A 23,289-nucleotide genomic window follows, 5' to 3' on the forward strand; every position below is an offset into this window, starting at 1 on the left:
TGTTTTCTGTGTTTTCCTAAATTTTAGGGTCCCATAAGTCCACAAACAAAAAAATAGAGCTGGAAGTGCAAATATTAACAGATTTATTAATGAGACAATTAATTAGGACATTTGGCAATTAAAAGTTTTGTGTTGAGCAGGGGCACCACTTTTGCATGTTTTCCTAAATCTTATGACTACATGAACTTACAAACCAAAAACGAGCTTTGTAGCACATATTTACAGATTTACAAGCTTGAGAATAAAACCCAGACCGCCATTTCTTCCAGCCTCAATGTCGTAATTTCGTCTTCAGCGGAGCTTCTTCTTCTTTGTAGCGTCCTGCAGCTCAACTAAACAGAAAGAACAGTGATATCTATCGCAACAGGCATCATTGCAGAACAATTCCCCAGAAAACTCGCAGTTTTGGTTTCGTTCTCAATGCGCTAGAGGAACTTTTAGATGATGGAGTCAATAGACACCCCCAGGGCCGAAAGGGTTAAGCTAAACGACGTGCCAAGCAACGTCGAACTCCACTGTACGTCAGCTTGCGTTACCGGCTGGCGACGTAAGAGCTTCAAGCGTAACGTTAGGCATAACGTCAGGGTGGCGCACTCTCCCCCTGTTACGTCGCCAGCAGTTCGGTTGGCTCCTCAGTGGGGGTGACGCCGTCGCAAAAACTCCATCTTACATCCGCGAAATCCAGGGAGGTATAGGGTACAAGTGTGTTCGCACTAAATTATAACACGTTTCGAAGGTAGTGTTTATACTGATATTGTAAAAGAAGAGCGTATGTTTGTTAGGTTGTTTGGTGGGGTTTTGCCAGGAGCGAGTTCGTGCATGGCGAGTACGAGACAGAAGCAGAGCTTGATTGACGGGACTCGAGTAGGAAGAACAGCGCGGTGCTGAATGTCGCGGTACATGCCGGCGGGTTGAAGAATCAATCTGAGTCGTACGCCAGCCCAGTAGTTGTCCCTCTCTCGACTTGTTATCCCATTAAACAAGCACAGTTATCGCTTCGTACTTACTACGCAGTAATATCGAAAATTGGGACCGTTTTCATCGGACTCTATATGCGGCGTGTTCAAGGAGAAGCCGTGTGATGAAAGCTCCGTGTTACCTCGTCGCCCCAAACCGATTCTCCCCGGAGGATCAGGGTAGAGATGTAGCTGGCTAACGTTGAGAAAAACAAACAAACAAAAAAAAAACAAACAGAATTTCCCGGGTAAATTTGTTGTGATGCGACAAATCTGCAGTGAGGAAAACGCTTTATGAAATCAAGGCGTGAAATCGTGCGCCGATTTTGAAAGCGGAAGCTCTGTTGGTACATTTGTGATGCAGAATGTAACAATTATGTTCTTTGTAGTGTTAACGGAAAAAAATTATTGGGCACTTAAGTCTCTTGGGTGATTAGAAGGCGAAAGCCAGCGATTGTCGAAGGCTTCTTCACTGCTGCATCGTGCTTGCGGTGCCGTCGCGATCACCTGTCATGCTGCACGCATCAGGATAATTCTTGTTCCATGCGGGCACGGTACAGGGTTAGTGCTGTAATTACTGCAGCTCTTCCCGACGCGGGTTCAAATCCCATTCGAACCGAAATAAGTTTCTACGTGCATTTTACTTCTTATCTTCTTTTTACAGTAGCCGCAGTTTGATTTCTTTTGTGTATTCGCCAGCCACTACGGTCACTTTTCGCTTTTGATGAGACATCTAAGAATTTCGCTTTAGGAAGTACACATATATATCGAATTTTTTAGTGACCTTTTTGAAAACGTCTTTCTTCAATTATATATGTTTCTGTGCAAAAAAAAAAAATCAAGAAAACCTTTTTTCACACCCCTCAAAATTTTCTGAAAAATTGCACCTCCAGATCAAAGGCGGCCTCGTACTGCCCGGGAACGAAGCGTCCCTTGCTCCACCGAGCGGGAAATTTAAGCGTCACTGGCTGGCGCCCACATTGTCAGACTGTGGGATGGGTTTCTTTTCGCGTAAACACCACCGTACTACTCGTGTGTGTCCTGAAGGCAGGTAAATGGCGGGTGTGCGTTAACGTTAAGGGACAAATCGGAGGAGACAAGTGAGTGCAGTTGAGCGTGGTTTCTCAGGAGTAAAACTGCCTCCTCGTCACGATCTTGTACTAACGCTGAGAGACGAGTTCTGGTGGATTGTAAGACTGCATCTTCAAGCTTGGTCTCGAAGAAAAAAGAAAAAGAAAGTGGTGGTGGTGGCGGTGCGGGTCACATAGGAAGTCTCGAGAACGCAGTGTAAAAGGGGAAGTTCCCGACCCCCCGCGGTGGTTCAGCGGCTAAGGCGTTGTGTTGTGAGGCTGAGCCCAAGGACGCGGTTTCGATCCTATACGCTAGGGCCCTTTCTCTGATGCAAGCGAGAAACAGAAACGCCTGGGTGTGGAGATTTCGGCGCTCGTTAAAGATCCCCATGTGGTCAAAATTAATAGGAGCCAATACGGCGCGCCTCATTTCCCAATTGCTAATGCGGGGCATAAACCTCACATATTTGTTTTAACAGCACAGCTGTTTATGCTTGAGCTTAGTCTGGTACCATTCGCAAAAAACATACAAAGAAAAAATACTGAGCGCACGTAAGCGTGCGCCTCGTGAAAAGCGCCCGGCGTCGTCCAGCTCAACTTTCGAGAACACGCTGCCCAGCGTTCGTGGCGTGATTCTCCCGTGCTGTGCTCCTCACCAGTCCACGTGCGTTTGCACCTCAAGTTGGAAGCACAGAAAATCTTGCGCTACAGATCCCCGAGTTCACGAAGCCCGCTGCCGCCGGCTTTAGCGCGTGCTAACGAGGTCCACTTAGTCAGAGATTTGAAAGCCTGAAGAAGAAACCATCCGTGCCTGCCAGTCATGGAGAACTTTCAGCGGAAGCTCGGAAATCCATGTGAGTTTCAACAGCTGGGACTCCGACGAAGGGAGAGGAGACGCCAGCTCCGTTGTTTCTCCAGTCTCGCACCACCAGTGCAGCTGCGCCAATTTTTTTCTTTTTAATTTCCATCGTTAGACCATTCCTAGCTCTCCCTGTTGTACTTGCTTTACTTTTACTCTTTTATCTTCGCACTCCCTTTTACTTTTTTACTCTTTTTTACTCTTTTGCTTTTTATCTTTTCACTCTTTTATCTCTTTACTCGCTTGATTAGCCAGGATGTCTATCTTCCCTGACACGGACCTCCTCAGACATCCTTCCTCCCTCAACCTTTGGCTTCCTCGTTGACCCTGTAGTCATACACCACTTTCCTTGGACGCCTTCAGCCAGTTTGCGATGGGGAAAACAACCCCCGTCGGAAAACATTAGCGGCGCTAGAACGTCTTTCAAATTTGGCGCCTTAGAGAAGCCAGGACATTGTTACCTTCCGGCTAATTGGGCAAAACACGAAAACCTCTATGCTTCTGTGAGGGCTCCGCTAACTTCGATTAGCCATAGAATGATAGTAATAATTAACCATAATTGCCGTAGCAAATAACTTTCCTCGAACGCCTGCAGCCAGTTTGGGATAGGGAAAACAGCCGGCCTCGGAAACCATTAGCGGCGCTAGAACGTCTTTCAAAGTTGGCGCTTTAGAGAAGGCAGGACATTGTAACGTTCCGGCTAATTGTGCAAAACACGAAAACCTCCATACTTCTGTGAGAGCTCCGCTGAGTTTGGTTAGCCATAGAATGAAAGTAGTAATTAACCATATTTATCATAGCAAATAACCAAAATAACAACACTTTCAAAGCTGATAGGCTACCAAAAAAGTCCACAGAATCTTCATTTGTGTCCTTTAAAGGCCGTTTTAATAACATTCGACATGGCAGTAGTACATGGTTCAGTGTCTTTGTACATAACGCTGCAGGGTGTGTGCTCGGTGTCAGTGGTGGTGAAATAACGGTTACTGCAAGTTTTACAAGTTTTAAACCCCTGCCACACGGTGGCGTTAAATGTTATTTTAACAAAATGAGATAAATACAAGGCATAAAAGTATAAGAGACGACAACACAAAGAGGGTGTCAGTGTCAGCAACAGCTCTGATTGATAGATAGATTGATTGATTGAAGTCATGAGTAGTCAAATTATCCCTGAAGCAAAGGCCGCGTACGCTGCCCGACAACCCAACCATAGAGAATAATAAGTCCGCATGGCCGTAAACTTCACTCTCGGCTTTGGCTTTAAGGCGTTGCCTTTTCCATGCTGCTTAGAATGCGCCAGCTGCAGGATTTTGTTGTCGAAGCTCGTCAACTCCGATCTCACGGATATAATACTCAGATGAGCCGCCGCGTTCGCTTTGTGAAAGCGCTCACTGCCCGAGAGACCCCTTCGCTTTGTTAGGCCCAAGCTCCAACGACTGCGCATGCGCAGTCAGCAGCCCTGCCTTATTTACGCCCCAATTGTCTTTTTGGCCCATTCGACACCGATTAATACGAGTTGGACAACGACATTACACGCATCCCAGGGAATGTAAACGAACTGCAGGGAACTTCTCCAGAACTTTTCCGGCGGCCGTCTCTGTACGTAGTGTACCAAGGTAACGCTAGAAGCCGGCGGTAGCGAAAGCACTGAGCCAGCCGCTGAGAAATGCTATAAAAGCGTTTCCACGTCAAACGCTTTGCAATGCCCTCCAACAAACAGCATTTTAAAGGAAAATAATTTAGGTAAAATGCCGTTTAGTGGGCGCGGCATGAATCGCAACCATACTTGGGTACAACTTAAGAACGGCAACGGGAGTTCCCGCTGTGCCTCATCACCCTATACGGACGTTACTCCGCGCGGCGCAAGTAGTGCGTTACTGGGAATATTTTGAAGATGGCACGAGCCGTTTTCGTGATTTTTTGGACTTAATATGCTTATAAACTGCTCCAGCGACGACAAACAAGCTACGTGGGAAAAGACAGACGATATCACGCATTCATAGCAACCTTCTTTCAAAACGCGCGCGCCCTTTGACATCCGGGTCCGTCGCTTACGCGGAGTGATACCGTACATGAGCTATGGCCGTTTTTAACTTGTTCCCGAGTATAGCATCTCTTATTTACATCCAGATATCCTGCCATGCGAGTACACTTAACGATCGCTTTCCGGTCTCTCCCCTTTGTCGTCACTAAATGCAGGTATATGAGGCTTCCTGCAACATTATTGGTTTGAGTTATTCTACAGCAATGAGTGACACACTTCGCAAAAACCTAACGCTGCATGTTTCATGACGAGTGAAATATTACGACGACGTTCCGACGACATGCTTTTTACAATCACATTTGTTTCTCCAAACATGTCCCATTCGCGATGCACTTCACCGCGACTTAAAAGCAAATTTCTTCGCGGTGTTAAAGGTAGATGTCGTAGCTACTACTGCAGTCTAATTCTCCATTCGCTACACTAATAAGTTCCAACGCTTTTCTACAGCAAGCATACCGCATTCGCTTCAATATAAGCCTCCCACCATTTTTAGGTCGGTCTTTCGTTCCTGAAAACAGTCTAGAGGGAAAATTAAGGATATCCGAACGCAGGGATATATATGTATATTTACACAAGACAAACATTCTTTTTATTGCGCACCCGTTAAATCTCACTTCTTCAACTCATGTCTACTGCCGCTTCACCAGTACAGCCTTGCCATCTTCGGTTTCCCAGAGGCCTCTGCGCGTTATGCGTGCGGTAGAGCAACGTATCTGAAGTACCCTTATCGGCATTGTGCGCCAGAAAAACCGATCGGAAACAGCATTAAAATGCTGCTTCCTTTGCCGAAATTCAATCTACTAGGTCGAGTACGAACAATGATCACCACCACAGACCGACCCTGCTTGGTCGTAACAATTGCACACTTCAGATAAGATTTCTGAAAAAAAAAAATGTATCGCCACATTCGAAAGAACACGGTATTTATGCATGATGCAATCATCAGATGTCTGAGCAGTCTCAACAAACACGTGCGAATCGCAACAAGCATGCTGCACGTTAACAGGGCAGTGAGTTGGACAAGACTGTTGGAACATGAAACAACAAACAGCCACAGAAAAACTTGAGGCTTAATTGATTTAAGCTCTCAACTTGCGCCAAAGCGGCGCGTACTAACTACGACCGATAGCGCCGCAGCTTACAGATACGAATGTTTCAAACTGCCTATATATAGCGGATGCTAGAGATGTTTATGTGAAATGACTCATACAGACAAGGAAAACGGTTTCTTGGACATGGGTGCTCGCCAACCCCCTTCGTCCCCTTCCAAAACAAATGTCACGATCGCGTGTCTTTCATTCATTAAAAGCGTTAAAAAAGATTGACTTAAAGTTAAAACACAGAAGGCTGTCCTTGCTCTAATCTTTACGTAAGTAAACAGGTAACATGCAGTACTGATTAGAAGCGACGAGCAATGACATTACAATCGGTGCTCCCAGGCCTATGTGGACATATTTGCAACCATAAATCTTAATTGAGTTGCACTTCCGATCGCAAGATGCAACCCAGACGGGAGATTCCGGTGAATAATAAAAACTCAACACGGTGCTAATAGCGGTTATTAAAATGTACCCATTTTTGGAACACTACCAATTTTAAACCGCAGAATTGGTGTGCTGTCTTTGTGAGCATTTGTAGGAACTTCCTTATTACGACAGACGTTAAACTGGCGTATACTAGGGAAAAAATGACAACAACAAAAAAACTCTCAGCACACCTAAGCACTTTTATGAGTTGTGCATGCGAAGGCATTAATGTACAATTGAATGCGGCTCAGTGCTCATTCCGGTTTTTTGCTGCGAGTAACTGTGACCGTTGCGCCGCTGGCTGCGGTCACTGGAGAGAGTGCTTGATATAGCGTGCTCACAGCCACAGCTTACTCTCCGCTTTCAACCGGGTTTCCTGCGCAAGCCCAGGCGTTGCCTAGCAACGCCTGGGCATGTGTTTTTATCAATGCGAAGCTCGTGCTGCGGAACGCCTCGCAGTAGCATGCGAGCCGTTCCTCGACTTCCGACGCCGGCAGTGCATGACGCCAGCTTTTTCGCTCAATGGGTCAGTTATTGCTTTCGCAATGATAAAAAAAAAATCTCAAAAGGCTGCTTTTTAGGTGCACTGAGTGACGTCACGTGCTCGCAAGAGTATTCAACCTCGTGCTCTGGCAGGTATTAGCAAGCTATTTAACCGTTCGCATCGTGATCACTGCAGAAAGGCGGTCGTCTTCAAGCGGCACTCAGGAACACACGGCAACAAGGTTGAGCTTGGACTTCCACTGGAGCATCTGCAACGACACCGATAACAGGCGTGCGTCGGTAAACCATCATGACACGAGCTCACGTGTAGTTGGTTGTTGTCGTTATTATCAGTTGCAGGCGGGTCGTTAGTGGACTGTACGCAGGAAATGGCTACACGGCACGAGCGCTTGCCCTGTGTATACCCTTTCCTGCGTTCAGTCCGTCAAAGCGCACCGCACCGATGTGATAAGTAAATGATTACATCGACGATAACACGCAGTTTATTTGTTGAAGAATATTCAAGGACAAAAGATTAACTTAGCTTCAACAAGAACTGTCAGCAGAATTTTCTTAAGGCTTACAAAAATACTACCCTCCCGTCTTGCCGATGCAAGTTATTAATGGCTGCTTAGCAAGCTCACGAACATACTGGTGCCATGCCTTGCTGGCGAAATTTATCAGGGCATTTGGAACTTGACTATTTTTAATAAAATAACCAATCTACCAAATCGGAAATTATCACCTAGGAGTGTGTCTTCTGTGGGACGTTACGAATCGAACCTGATTGAACAACACTCGCGAAAAAGGCGTATCGCATCACATGCCTCCAGGTTGGCCGTTTCGACGATTGCACGAAGATACTTGTCTTTGGTTTTCACGTCCTTGCGCCACCGCTTGCTCCTTTTACTTTCGCCTCCGCTCACCGGTGACAGCTGTCACGGCCGCTCGTTCGCTACGGGCAGTCACTTAGCTTCCTCCCCAGGGAGTGTTTTACGGCCCGCCACCCCGCGCCTGCCCGAACAAGAACAGCCCGTCAGCGCTCGTTTGGATCTGCCCCGAAGTAATTGTGTTTACCGTCTAACTCAATAGCGTTCGAAAAAGTGGAGCAACGTCCCCTCCTTTACTAACCCACTTTGAAGGTAGTTCAATGACGCGCTGTCTATCGGCAAAATAAGAAGCGTCGCGCTAACCACCAAACGGTAGGCGAACTATCGAGGTTTTTTTTTTTAATTTTTAGAGAACCCTTGAAAGAGACTTCTTTGTCTTCCTCCCCTCTCCCTCACTCTCCTGTTTCCCGCTTTGAGCATGCGCAGATGTACGGGTGTGCGTGTGCGTGCATACATTGAAATGATTTTCACACCTAAGAGGAATTTTCGTTGCCTGTAATTAACACCTTTACACGTGACACAAAGAAACTAATAAGGGTGTAAATTATATACACACTAAATCGAGGGTTACAAATGGTGTTATAAACGACAAAAGACTCTCTAAAAAGGTAACCGCATGCAGCGACGGTGACAAGCGACGCAAGAACGTAACTCAGATAACAACAAGCAGATAGTGTGGGCGACAGCCACAAGCGAAAAAAAAAAATATACTGCCACCAATTCCCGCCGTCGTTGTCGCTCGCCGCTGCCGCTGGCTTGTGGACTGCTTCTAGCCAGGGAAAAGCGAGCGACAGCGACAGCCCATAGCTGCCGCTGTCGCCACCCCCAGTGGCCTGAGTATAACTTTTTTTAACACGATCGAAAGTGTTTTATTTCGGGATACACGAAGATTTCACTGACGTCATATCCATCACGAAAATGACGCCAGTACAACGAAGCAAGCGGCCTGTAAAGGGCGCCCCCCGGCACTTAGGGTCTTCTTGCGGGGAAGCAACCTTTAGTACTAAAGAGTACGCTATACTTAGGGCTGTTCATTTCCGGGTTTTATATTGTAACACGAAAGTGTTTTATGCCGGGATATCCCAGTTTTCACTGACGTCATATCCGTCACGGAAATGATGCCAGTACACCTTTGCCGAAGCGACCCGCCAGCAGGCCGTCGCTCGCCAAACACAGCCACAAGACAGCCACCGACCCGCCAATCATGCTCAGCTGCAAATTTCTCTGCACATTTCACTTTCGTGTTCTATCGATTCCTATGACAGACGAATCAACCCCAGTTTTTTTCGACTGTCGCTGTCGCTTACACTACCTGTTTTCTGTGCTCATTCTGTTACCTTTTTCTGGTCGCTCGTCGCCGTCTCTGCATGTGATTACCCCTTAAAAGGATGTTTGCCTGTTTTTTCTAGGGTGTAAGGTGTTTGTTATAGACACCGCAAATCCCCCTAAAGCGTGAATCGCACGTGGTTGCATACGCAGTTCGGCTGCGCATCTCCCGCCATGTCGCACGGGTATGTATGCACGCACGTGCGTCGTCGTCCTCCTCCTCAGTAGACCATGACCTCGCAGAGGACGGCTGCGAAGAGCCTGCCCTTGCGGTTGTGCACGCCGGCGGCCTTGATGTAGACGTAGCGGCCCTCCATGTCGTCGGGGCACTCGAAGTGGAGCCGCCGCCGCGACAGCGCCCCGTGCAGCCGAGACACCGAGGCGCACTTGAAGGCGCTCGGGATCTCCTCGAGCCGGGGCCTGTCCACCACGTACGCCGTCAGCTTCTCCAGGTTGGACATCTCGTGGTACACCTTGGTGCGCTCTGCGCTCGAGGGTAGAGGGAGAGGCAATATAAGCGGCGCTCGAGTGTTCCAATTATTACGGCCAATCTGTCTATGGCTAGGACACAGCAGATCGCCTCCGGTTGCAAACCGAGCGTAGACCAGCAATTTTCTGCGTACAGAAAAAAATTCATCAGACATAAAAAAGCTCTCTTGGGGCCTTCATATGTTGTCATAAAACGGACTATATTTCACCTAAAGATCTCTTCTCAGCTATGCACTCATAATTAGAGGTGAAGCCGACTTCAAGAAAATCATTATAGTAGTAGTAGTAGTAGTAGTAAGTATTGTTGAATAAGGCGGACTTAGCCTTGCATAGCTGCCGGCAATTGCTCCGCCTAATCGTCCCCAATACCATATCAAATCATTATAATCTTGTTTTATTCAGCTGGCTTTCGCACATTGCGTGTTGCACAGCGAAGCATGGTCCTTTACGGAGGGAGTACGGTTACAGCCCTCACTTCACGCTCCTCTCCAACGCCGCCGCTTCTTTCCCGAGTCGTGTAAACTCCTCGACACGCGCGGCGTCGCTCTCTTTCCCTTACCTCGTGTATGGGCAAAGTAATGGAGCATGTCATCCATGCACGATTGGTCAAGTACCTGCCCAGACGGACGCCCTCCCCCATACCATGATAGGCTCCTAGGCGGGACTGTCTACTCAAGATGTGCACCTACAGTTAGGTGCACATTACGCTACCCCCAAAGGTGGACGCGGCAGTCATTCTCACTCTAGACATTACCAAGCACGCCGCACGCGATAGAGTGTCCCATACGCCCATACTGAATGGCTTGGAATACATAGCTCCCGGCCAACGTACATACAACTACGTTAAAAGTTTCTTAACAACCCGTACGGCCATACTTCGAATAGGTGACATCACGTCGGACGTCATTGAATTACCTTCAATAGGCACACCCAAGGGAGCAGTCCTCTCCCCGCTGCTATTTAATCTCGCTATGCTTAGTATCCCACGCAAACTGGATCATGTCCCAAATCTGCGACATAGCCTCTACGCCGACGATATAACCCTTTGGACGTCGAGAGGTAGTGACGCTCATATATAAAGTACCCTGCAGAGAGGAGCCCAAATAGTCATTGATGAGGCAAGAATGGCAGGTTTAGAATGCTCCCCAGCTAAATCAGAACTTCTTGTGCTCCCAGACAAGCGAGTATCCCAGCCACCCTAAAACATAACAATCCGTATTGGCGAAACGGATGTACCTAATGTACCCAGCATAAATATATTGGGGTTAATTATCCAGAGCAATCGTGCCAACACTCGCTTCATGGCGCAACTCAAGACTCAAGTGAACCAAACAATTGGACTAAAACGGCGTGTAGCAGCCCGGAATAAAAAACTCAAAGAAGCTCAAAGAATCCGACAAATCCAAACATTTGTAATCAGCCGTATACTCGCTACCATACCTTAATCCAGTGATTCTCAAATGGGGGTGCGCGGACCCCTGGGGGTCCGCGAGAGCATTTGAGGGGTCCGCGAAGCCTACCTCAAACCTTTTACTCCCGTTATTCTTTTCTCGATTTTGCCAGCACTTTCTTGCAATGCAAAAAGGTGGCTTTGCCGCATTACATGTACGTTTAGTTTCTCCGCGTAGCACCTATTTTAGCATCGGCTTTTTGCACGACACGCCAGCTACGAGAAGGAAAAAAGCAGACACAGAAGAGGCAAAATATAGGTGTTTAGAAGAATTTTAGATTCAAGACCAGATTATTTAACATGGTGCGCATCGTCATTAGCGTCAACCATAAAAGGCGGGCATCGAATAAGTGTGTGCTACGTAAGCTGCAAGTAGAAATTGTTTGACATTATGACAACAAACAACATATGCTCAATCGTGGGGTCCCCAATCACTTTCGCAAGCCCAAAAAGGGGTCCCCGGGGCAGTCATGGCTGAGAACCACTGCCTTAATCCATCCCCTGTCAAACTGAACAAGGTAAATTGGCTTATTCGTAAAGTCTACAAGACAGCCCTACAGATACCCCCAGCACTTCCACTGCCAGGCTGGTACAGTTGGGCGTCTACAATACAGCCGAGGAACTAATAGAGGCCCACAGGCTCAATCAGCTATCGCGACTGTCGGCATCCCCTACCGGCCAACAAATCTGCGAGCCCCGCTGCCTGCCGATACCAGAGTCCCCAATCCCCATGAAATTCACGCACAACTTCTCATTCGCCCTCTCCCGCGAAACATGCACCCGGTACACAATCAAAAGCGCAGGGAACAACGAGCGCGAACTCTAACCGAGAAATACCCAATAAACCCAAGCACGGTATACGTGGACGCGGCCGACAACAGACATCGCGACGCTTATGCTGTGACGGCTCTGTGTGACCCCGACACTCCACCCATCAATTCCCTTACTGTACGCACACACCGCAATCCGGCAACGGCCGAAGAGGCGGCTATTGCGCCGGCACTAGCTCACCGTCCGACCCCTGCAATTATAATTTCAGATTCGAAAACGGCCATCTAAAACTTCGCCAAAGGAGCTATTTCCCCTCAGGCACCCAAAATCCTCGTACACAACCCTCCTAAAACCGAAGTGGAATCGATCTGGACTTCTGCCCATACAGGGTTGGGGGGTAATGAGGCGGTCAACCAAGCAGCTCGAAAGCTCACGACCCGAGCAGGACCAAGCCTCGTCCCCTTACATGGAGCCCGATCAGCCCGGGACAGCTTATTAAGCTATCAAGAAATCACCGCGCACTACCGCCTCTCCCGCCGAATGTATCCGCCCGCACATCGGGATCTTAATAATGCCGAAGAACGTCTGTGGCGCCTACTACAGACGAACAGGCTGCCATGTCGCTCCATACTGCACCATATTCACGCGAATTTATATCCGTGAATATGGTGCGCGAATTTATATGCGCACCACACGCAGGGCAATTGCCCTGCGTGTGGTGCGAAGGACACAGTCGCTCATCTCAAATGGGCATGCTCTGAAGACCCCTTTCCCTTGATCCCCTCAGAAGAGCTCTGGGAGAAGGCGGTGTGCAGCTTAGACTTGCAGACCCAGAAGAGTCTCGCCGAAAGAGCTGCCATGGTCACCGGCAGGCTGCGGCTGTCGGTCACCGAACGCACTTAACCGGGCTTTTGAATAAAGTGTTTTTAAATGCAGAGCATTTCAGTAACTCACGATGTCACCCGCTTTGACGTCCGTAGTCCGCACCGTTGTTGTCCCTACTATATAAAAAAAATACTATCCGGCGCCCGGTTTCGATCCCTCGACCCTGCGGGCGGAACGCAATGTACATGGTGCTCTACCCACTGCGCCACAAAGCCGACACAGAATGGTACGCTACGGACGCGCCTTATATCGTTGACTCAGTCAAATTACTGCTGACGAGCGCTCTCTCGTCAGCAGTTGCCACAAGTGCAACAACATTAACGTAACGCAAACTACTTAACGTCGTGCGCCCCCGGAAATGCTCTGCATTTGATCGTGCCCCTCGCGAGGGGAATGTTTCACTGCGTCTTCTCTCGGTCGCGGGACCCGTGGCGCCATCTGGCGGAGGCACGGCACAACTCGTAGCACTTTGAAAAGATGCGGCGCCAGCCAGCTGTGTGTGTGCGTGCCGCACTTGTACAAATGGCGAGTGCATTGGCTGTCCACAGAGCAAAGCATTCGTGCAAGTAAGCCGTTGCAGTCAGTCAGTCAGTCAGTCAGTCAGTCAGTCAGTCAGTCAGTCAGCCAGTTAGTTAGTTAACAACTCCGCAAGCATTTGCGTTTCTTGCTTTGTAAACAAAGCGAAACACGCAAGAATGACGAAATTTCCTTGACACATTCAAACTACGTTAAGAAGCTGCTGATACAACGCATTCACTACCACCAACTCCCCAAACACTAAACGTTAACGCAATACACCCACCCCCTATGCGACGCATTTACTCGAGTCCCCCTCGCGGGGAGATGGGCCCAATTTGTCGCTCGCGCGCGCTCCGGTCGCTAACATCTGTGGCGTGATCGTGACGTCAACATCACGCGTTCGTGTGGTGGCGCGATTTCGTCGCTATAACTATCTCGCGAGGGGCATTGGATTGGATTCGATTGGATTGGCTTGGCTTGGCTTGGCTTGGCTTGGCTTGGATTTGGATTGGATTGGATTAAAGTGGATTGTGTTGGATTGTGTTGCGTCATAGTCGCGTCACGTTGCGTCATAGCCGCTCCACGTTGCGTCATAGCCGCGGCAGGGGGTTCACGGCACGTTTCACGGTTCACCATCGACTTCATCGACAATGTCTACGCTGGAAGAGAAGGCGGCGCGGCGGCGTGCTGCGGATGCTGAGCGCAAGCGCCGCAAGCGAGCCGCCGACGCCGAACTTCGCCAGCGAGAAGCCGCAGCCATTCGTGAACGTCGGGCGGCGGATGCAACGCTGCGAGAACGTGACACTGCATCGAAACGCCGACGTCGAGCCGACAACGACGACGTTCGCGAACGCGAAACCGCCGCTAGCGCCAGCGCCGAGAAGCGCATCCGGCCATGTTTGTGTATACCCCCGCCGTACACTGCCATGAATATGTAAACGCGTGAAAATATATTGTGAAGAGTTTGGTGCAGCTTCAAATCTCGAAAATTCAAATGTCAAATGGATTTTCTCATTCTCACCGCACTCGCCACTTTGCCGTGACCTCGACGAAAGGGCCATCACACGGAAAGCAGTGTGCGCTCACCTATACAGGGTGTCCCAGCTATCATGCACCAAGATTTAAAAAAAGAGCAATGGTGTTACACGAACAAAACCTAGTGCGTAATGCTTGCAGTACTGTGGAGAAGCGGATACTGCCGCGCGCTCTTCGGCGGCCACCTGTGCGGTACACTAGAGACGTCATTGTCTCCACCCACACCGCCGATCGTGTGCGTCCTTAGCCTGTGACATTAAGATCGCGCCACTGTCCTGATTATTCAGCATAGCAAATCCCCACTATAGCTAAAACACATGGGAAATCCTACCAGAGCGCCAGCTTCGCGGGACTACCCTCTTCTTCACAGGGTGGGCGGGCTCTGAATTTTTTTAAGTGTTCGCTTAAGTATTCGGTTAAGTGTTCGCTTAAGTAATCGCTTCAGTATTCGATTAAGTGCTCGCCTTAGTATTCGCTTAAAGGAGTACTGACAGCAATTTTCGGCGTTAATATTGTGACGCCAAAATTGTTCTACAGTTATTATTATATGGTTTGCTTCCTTTACTCAACAGAATACCCTGTGAAATATGAGCGGCCCGCAACGCGAAGAACATACTTCAATTGGATCTCATTTATCGCGCCGACGGAGCAGCACGCGGAGCGGCACTTAGCAAATGGACATCAGCGTGACATCACTCCAGGAGAGGAAAAAGAAGTGACGCGACAGCGCTCGTCAAAAACTCGTGACGTCACTTCACGCGCGCGGCCCTGCAAGCGGCGATCGGGCGTCGGCGCATTCACAAACGGGTGCACATAGCCAGAGCTACAGGCATAACCACTGCCCAGAAAGGCACTGTTGGCAAAAATAAAGTTCAACACACGGGAAAAAAAGCGTCAGTATAGCCAGGAATCACAATAGAAGTCGCCATATCAGGACTTCTATTGAAAGCGGTCATCGAATTTCCGCCGCAATGGTAGGCCTAGCACCTTCAGGCAGCTCAGCCGTTCAGCTGCGGCGGCGGCGCAGTCGAAACAACCCCCCACCGGCCTCCGCAGTGTTTTGACGTTCGCACAAAGCGGTGAGGTCATGCCGGGATTCTTTCATATGCGCCTTTCGGGATGAAAGCGCGGAAATTTGAAACAAACGATTTTCAGGCCGTTCAATGTAGGTAATTATCGTGCGCTGAAGTATTTAAAGTGCTGTTTCGGGTTCGCCAGACCATTAAGCATCGATAAAAGCCACAAAAGTGGAACCTAAAATTTTCGTGTCAGTGCTCCTTTAAGTACTCGCTTCCCTCAAAGACTTACGCCGTGGAGTACCAAGCGTTCGACAGCTGAACATATTAATCCCACAGTTCAGTTGTACGAACTGCGGCGAGAGTGTTATTACTGCGTGAGAAGTAGACTGGGAATGTCGCCAAATTTTCTTGTCACACGGCATAGCCGCGTCGACCCGTGAACAGTGTCAGTGAGAGAAGAGCACAGAACGAGAATGGAGAGAGCAAATGGAGAGAGAGAGAGAGAGCTCCCTTCGCAACGGTGTCGACGGTGCCAGGGTGACGTCACGTCGAAGCGCGGCGCGCCACCTCGATGGGTCCCGTGACCTCCTCTTCCGCTTGCACGCGCTGTAGAACGGAGCGCGAAGCCAGTGCAGGGCGGCAAAACAGGAATCCGGAGCAAGCTTGTGTGCGCATTGGGCCGAGATGCTGAGAGGGACGAGATGCTGATGCACTCGTGCAGATCCAGCAATAGATCTCCAAGTAAATTTTCTTAGCATTCGCTGGCCACAAAATTATAAAACGTTCCTTGACCGAGCATCTCGAGTGCTCTGACAGTGGCTCCAGAACTGGCGCTTTGGCTTTACACATTGCCCAAAGCGCTTCATTTGAAGTGAACGTGGCCAAGCTCGGCAACCAGCCGTTTACTGCGTAGGCTATTTTATGTCACAGACGTTGCCCATCATAGTCGCAAGAGGCCACAAAAGCCTTACCTCGTTTTTCCAATAAGCCACAGGCTTGTCTGAAATATTGTATGGACACTGTCTACCGTATTTCATCCGAGCGCATTTCGCCAGTTTGCCTGTTCTACTTTAGGCTTTATTATCGCCCACGGTTTCGTCTTTGTAGTTACTTTTACTCGTTCTTTTCTCGCTCCTCACGCTCCATTCCCCATCTTTTTATATACCCTTTTTTTTTTTTCTTTAAATCGACCCTTTTCCTCTTCCCGTGTGGAGGGTAGCAAAGTGGACGCTTCTGTGGTCAGCTTCGCTGCCTTTCATGTAGTACTGTCTCATCCTTCCTTGTTTAGGAATATCCAGGCAATCAGATTTTTGAGGGTCCCTTGACTCGACGTCTTGACTCTACTCCCGAAAGACGGCACTCATCAGACTACCGGCTGATTCAGGGACGTTTCTCTACGATTTCTTTTAAAAAATGAATTTCACAAATTTTTGCTGACGTAAATGTTATTAAGGCAGCAGAGATAACAAAAAGAAATAAAAACGCCGTAAGAAAAAAAAAAGGTAATGGAAAGCTATGACTGACGTTTGCACGCAGGCTTCGAGTGGACGTGCATATAGTGGAAGCGTTTTCGCGGTCACTAAATGTGAGGTCACCAAAAATTTCTCAAAGGTGAATTCACTGGTCATTATGCTGCTGCTGAAGTGAGTTTAAAAGAGCATGCCCCGCCATGATTAACATCGAGCACACTGCTGTGCATGCGCGACATAACCCCTTTCATTACGAAAATATAAATAAAACTAACTAAATAAAACTTGTGAGCACAAGGCGTCGAAATGAGATGTGAGCCCGCTGTTCTTGATTTTTTTTTGTTCCTTACCTTCCACTATTTAACAAAAAGTCGGCTCCGATAGAATATAAATTCTAACCGCCCTCCAGCCCCGTCCAGTGAGCAGAACACTGACAATACCTGTGCTTAGTGTACCATTACCGGTGCTTCACTTCTGCGATACCCCCTGGGCCATACCGCATACACGTGATATCAGCTGAGCACATACGCTGCAGGCCTGCAGTGCACCAAAATCGCTGATCACGGTAAAACTACACGTTGGGATGAAAGAATAGCACTCACGCGGCCATTTTGAAAAGGTTCGCTTAACCGAAATTTTGTTTCGTTAGAGAAGCTCATCAATGAAGTTCGTTAGAGAAGCTCGTTCATCTGATGTTTCGTGTCGCATGTCTAATGCGAGCCTTACCGTACTGGTTCCTGGGCTGCCAGATGGACACGACCATTTCGTTCATTAGAGAAGTTCTTAAAAAAAAAAAAAACTGGCGAAGCTTGAACTAAGTCGCGCAAGGCTTGAATCATAGCGAAGCTGCAGGATTTCTTTATACGTGAGCTCTGAAGGACACATCACCACGCATTTGCACAAGTTTGAAACTGTTTCTTCACATGTTCCGTCGTTGCTTTGCGTTGTACTAGTAGTAGCCATCGTCGTATGCATCGATGTTCCTCAGGCCAATCATTAAAGGCCAACTGCACTCAAAATTTCGACTTCTTCAAAACCCTATTTCCGTATAGTCTGCTTAAAAAGAAATCAACATGCAAAATACAACAGCTGAAATACGCACGTGGACGCCGCAAGCGGCCAGCAAAAATCGGCGATTTTGAAACCGAAACCGAGGAGAGCGCGGCCATTGCAGTGACGTTGCAGCCGTCCAGCGAGCGGCCGGACGGTCACCAGTTCGGGAGAATGTCTGCGCGCAAGCTCGACGCGCACACGGGGCAGCAGAGCTCGACCGGTTCTCCCGCTGCGTGGCTGGCCAGAGGAAAAAGCCACCGTAGGCTGGAACGTCACAGGCGCGTCATGGCTGTTTACGCGATCCGCCGGCAGGTGCAGAGTGGTCTGCGGCGGAGCCTTTTTAAACGCTTCTGACTGATTGACGAGGCGTTTCACGGGGCTACCACTTGTGTCTCAGCTTATTTGGGGGTACTTACTACGCATTAAAAACAAATTTGGCCGAGGTGAAATTTGAGTGCAGTTGGCCTTTAAATGCGCGGTAGCGCTTGACGACAGCTGGGGCGCAGCGGCGGCGCGTACGTGCACGACGCATGCGCGGCGTTCCTGGACTCGCGTCGACTTTCCGTGGAGTAGGTGTTGCACCAGCTGTGGCGTTGTTGGCAGCTAGGCAACGCGAGGCGCTCCTCGGGGGTTTCGCCAGTTTTTTTTTTTTTATTATTATTGCTAAAGCCATTGCCCGAGCCTATGAGGCTCGGCGGTCGTCGCGAGGCACGCGGTCGCGAGCGCTCGGCATCTTCTCGGTAATTTTAATGCGTTACGCGCCACTCATTAAGGCCAGCTACAACGGCTCCGCTGCTAACAGGTTCGATCAAGCAAGGCATCGTCTGCCCGCGTACTGTCTCACTCACCATGCTGGTGCCTGGGCTGCCATGTGAGCACGACCAGGCCGCGCACCCTTTGACGCCTTCCGAGGTCGACCATCCAGACGGGCTGGTCGACGAAGTAGTTGTCGAGGATGGCGCAGCCGCGCGGCTGCTGCGACGCGTCGCCGTCGACCGCGAACGACGAGTGGCCGTCCGTCCATTGGGCGAACGAGTAGCGGCGGTCGTTCACCCACGTCTCGTGCCGGTACGCCAGGTTCTCCGCTGCGGACGCGTCAGCACTGCTCAGTTTCGAATTCAAGTTTTGGCGGGTATACCGCCCTCAAGCTCAGGGGCGCCGTAGTGGAGGGCTCCGGAATAATTACGGCCGCCTGGGGATGTTTGAAGCGCGCCGAAATCCCGACTCACGGGTGTTTTTGTTTCCCATCTGTACCAACAATAAAACAAAATACCTTCACACTCCCTTCCTAAAGAAAGTTGAGGGAAGCGCCAACGCTTTCTGACATAAAAAACTACGTCAAAAATGCGTCGAAACCTTCGCTAAAAGTCCGTCCAACTTTTTTTTTTTTTGCTGAAAGTACGTTCAATCGGTCGTCAAACCTTCAACTACCCAAACCACAAAACACAGAATGAACTCATGTCATGATTTTTCGCACATTAGGTAAACTCATCTACGAACAATTTAAATGTATACCTATACGTGGTTTATGCGATAAAGGTGTACTCATTCTTCATGATCGATGCGAGCATTATCGTATCTAGAACCATTCCTTTATTATTATTCCTTTATCAGCGTTAACTTACCTAGAACCCCAGCAAGCCTGGGCGTTGATTTGTTGGGGTACCACTTCGGTAACCAGTATAGTAACCTAACTACCGTAGCCACTATACGGTAACCAAACTACGGTAATACCTACGGTAACACCTATGGTAACCACTTTGGACGCCCCAGTGGTCACCGTAGTTGCTCGATTCTAACCCCGCTCTAGTCCTTGACACGGCCCCGCCATTTAACAAAGAATTTAATGACGACCAAAATCAAAGAGCTGACACTTGGAGGTGGATGCGCTTCCAACATCAGCACCCCTCTGCACATTAGCCATCTGGAGTTGAAAAAACAAAGCACTGGAGTTGGTTAGAATCGAGTAACTATGTTACGATCAATGGCAGACCAATTTGGGTCCGCTATTCGATACTTTCGAGTAAACTGCTCAGCCGCCGCACCGAAACAAGGAATGACACTGCAATAATTTGTATCAGATTATGCTAAAATAAAGCGCGCTAATATGTTGTCCGAGGCATAAATCAGTCCTGATTCGGCACCCAAGCCTGGTGTCCCCACTGCTATAGGGCAGTCGCGTTACCTTCTGAATGAATGTCAAAGGTAGCAGAGGATGGCACGGAGTCGAAATAACTCAGAGCGCTAAAGGCTCGCTGACTTTCCCACAGCGCTGAAGCCTCGTCACGGAGACATCGTTGGCCTTTTGTTGCGCAAGCTTTGATGCTGTGGCTATCCGAACGCAGCACTTCAATACAGAAGTGCGAACTATCGTCGAGCACGTGTAGATATAATTGAACACTACACGAGGACGGGGGAAAGCAAGTGCCTGCACAGAAGTTGGGTTTACAGTTTTTAAAGAAAATTGACCGAGGAGTTCATCTCCGATTATAGCTCTAACAGCTTCAGTAGAGCTAGAGAGTCTTAGATAAAAATCCGCATGCAGCAAAAGTTCGCAACAACATTCTTGTTGTTGTTGTTGTTGCATTATAGGAGATACACTTGTGCTGTTTCCAGCCACAGCGTCATTGAGATTTGTTTTAGATGGCTTCCCCACACCACGCCCGTGTTCACGGAGAAGTGCCCTTCCAGTAAGTTCGTATTTCAAACACTGTGCCTCCCTGATTACGAGTTTTAAAGCTCTGAACTCAAGTATAATTAAAATGGCTTCGAAGAAGGATATTACGATAATCACGTGACAAAATCAAGATAAAGTGAGCGGAACCTCGTTATTGTATGGCGTTGCCTGTTGTAGCGAAAAAATGAAGGGAGTAAAAAAGACGGGAGATAAAGGTCTTCTTACTGCACTCAGAATCCTCCCGGACACGCAAGAAGCCAGGACCGCAGTCTCCTGTGAGCAGAGTCAGGCAGGAAAGAAGCATTAGTGATCGCGAGTCACAAGATGATTCCTAACAAGTGTTGCAGACCTCATTACGCATATCTTGCTGCGCCTCTTTCGTTGAATATTGAGCAATGAAGCTTACGTCTTGTTCAGCGTATGTATACGCAAACTGGCCTTCGCACCCCTTTTTATAAATCGTTACTAAGTTAGCATGTACCAACCCTATTGGCATTTGACGTCGGGAATGCGCAAGGCACATGTTATCTTACATGAGATGTTCGACGCACTTCGCTTGACGTATTGAATATAATTTCGCAATTATAACAGGTTTGAATATATTCTGCGTACTCGCCTAGACATCTCAAGATCATTAAACTCAATAACGTGCAAAAAATAGCGGATAACAGCAATAAAAAAAAAAAAAAACTAAGCGACCTCTCTTAGAAGTAGTGCGCCCTTGTGCATTACCGACATGCCAGTAATTAATTAAAAAAAAAAAAACGTCGCTACCCCTACCCGCGGTACTTTTAAAAGACCGTATTGTTTCCCGCCTAATTTCTGTTTACATCTTTGTTGTTTGCCGTTCAGGATAACTCTATGGGAAATCGATTGCAGTGTGGATGGTGAGTAACGTGGCGCCACCGAGCGGGGACTACAGGAAGCTGTGGAAGAAAAAGGCTGGCGGGTTTTTCAAGCCGGGTCAATGGACGAACGCAGCGCGAACAAAACAGGGGCTCTCCTCCTATCACTGTTATAGGATTTTAGATTACGTTATCACGTGAAGTAAGACAGAACCAAGGGACAATGTATATTAAAGCGAGTATTCTATTACGAAGGCCAGTGTCATCCATCTTGCGAAGAGCAGCCGGAGATGGGATAAGATCAGGGGCGCATAAAGGGAATATCCGATAGTAACGAGCATTGGCATTGATTCGCGCCAGTTTGTTGCCGTTAACGCCAGGTTATGTAAAAGTCATCCTCGAAGTATTTTCCTCTTTGCACGGATTAAGTTGAATAAATAACTAGATTGTAAAAATACTCCTGACAAAAACCTAAATAAATTGCGCTAGTTACGTGTCTCAAAGGGACCTTGCAAAACGCTTTCAGCAGTCCAAATAAACTAGCGCGACGTTTAGATTACAATGCCAGGAATACCTGAGCCAAATATAACACGTGCACGTGTAGCGGTAAACACGCACTTCGCAATGAAAGACGCGGGAAAACCAACCGCGCTCTCTTCAATTTCCCTCATTATGCACCACTTGCACCGCTGTAATTACGTCATTTCAACGGTGGCTGTCCTATTGGCTGTCCCTGGTCAACTTCAGGGCTTATTTCTCGCATTTCCTGAGACGATCCGCCGTCATCGGCGCTGTGCACCAACCTCTTCTATGCCTGAACATTGTATACTTTGAAATGAAGACCATTCTCGCGAGTGTCTCTGGTTAGTTTCTAGCAGTGCTGAAACAAGGTGGATGTGGAATTCAAGTTTAGAATATGAATGGCAGTTGAAGCCTTCCATGATAATCCTCGAAGATTTGTACCACACTAATTGCACAGGCAGCGGCATAATCGCATTCAAAACGAGAATTTATATGTTTGAACTTTTACGCATTTGTCTTGTGTATCATATTGACATGGTTGACATAGTTGCAGGCAGATGAGGGCAAAGCCTTGTTAATGTCATTTCCGGCCTATTACTCCACAGAAACAAAACCTGCCAGGGTAATTAAAAAAGGAAATAAAATGCCCATGAAGAAAAAAGGTGGTGGTCTTAACAACTCCTTTTAGAGTCCAGTAGTGTGCCTAAGCACAGATCAACCAACACCAAACAAAAAGCCTCGTTGAAGTTGAATAATTTCTAAACACTCATTCAACACCACTTTGCGGACTTTTCGAGTGCCGCAACGCGGCCTGCATTTACTTTCCTACCCCGCAGTAAAAAAGCAGTCGCCACTCTCCCGAATAGCGCTGGTAGACAAGAATTGAATAGCGGAGGGAAAAGCGCAGCGCCCTGCGGCATCCCCGGGCAGCGTTACCCCTGTGCGGGCACCCGATGACGGCGGCCCTGAGCGCGATCCTCCTCTTCCACGACGTGGGCTGGAACCGCACGAATCGAGCCACGAATGGCTGGTTCAGGTAGTGGCGGCGCTCCGTGTCCCTGTCCATGTTGCCACCGAACACCTGCGTTAAATTAAAAAAAAAAAAAAAAACGTTAAAAGGAAGGCGGTAACTGGGCTGACGACATCCTTCAGCTTAAAGGCGACAATGAACAGCGACTGTCCAGAATAGATGGTGATACCGGCGTTGAGCTCGAGGAGCTTTGATCCAGCCGATTTTATACCCACTGCCGTCATCCCATTACCCAATCTTTTACGAATCCATTTTCGCATAGTACATCCACGACGAGCACACAACTTAGCGACCATCAAAATGTCGTCTGTTTTGTCGTCCGCGTTGACGACACCAGACAACCCAGAGTTGGGCTTCTGTACAGCCGCTGA

At 48.4% G+C, this 23,289-nt stretch overlaps 1 protein-coding gene across 3 annotated transcripts in view; it reads right to left on the reverse strand.

The window, feature by feature from the left end:
* Positions 1 to 5,525: 5,525 nt before the first annotated feature.
* LOC144163403 (lactadherin-like) overlaps positions 5,526 to 23,289 on the reverse strand; it is a 186,824-nt gene continuing 169,060 nt past the window's right edge. For 2 of the 3 annotated variants that reach the window (XM_077694383.1, XM_077694382.1), the window contains exons 9-13: positions 22,825 to 22,969; positions 20,747 to 20,794; positions 18,693 to 18,929; positions 9,356 to 9,638; positions 5,526 to 7,207 (exon numbers count right to left, since the gene is read on the reverse strand). In XM_077694383.1, coding sequence (XP_077550509.1) covers positions 9,376 to 9,638; positions 18,693 to 18,929; positions 20,747 to 20,794; positions 22,825 to 22,969 — 693 coding nt within the window. In that variant the 3' untranslated portion in view covers positions 5,526 to 7,207; positions 9,356 to 9,375. Of the gene's footprint in view, positions 7,208 to 9,303; positions 9,639 to 18,692; positions 18,930 to 20,746; positions 20,795 to 22,824; positions 22,970 to 23,289 lie in introns of all 3 variants that reach the window. The other variant, XR_013320909.1, reaches the window with a different exon arrangement.

This window comes from Haemaphysalis longicornis, unplaced genomic scaffold, assembly GCF_048455015.1.
Source record: "Haemaphysalis longicornis isolate Haplotype H1 unplaced genomic scaffold, Haemaphysalis longicornis Haplotype H1 scaffold_12, whole genome shotgun sequence".
Classification (NCBI taxonomy): domain Eukaryota; kingdom Metazoa; phylum Arthropoda; class Arachnida; order Ixodida; family Ixodidae; genus Haemaphysalis; species Haemaphysalis longicornis.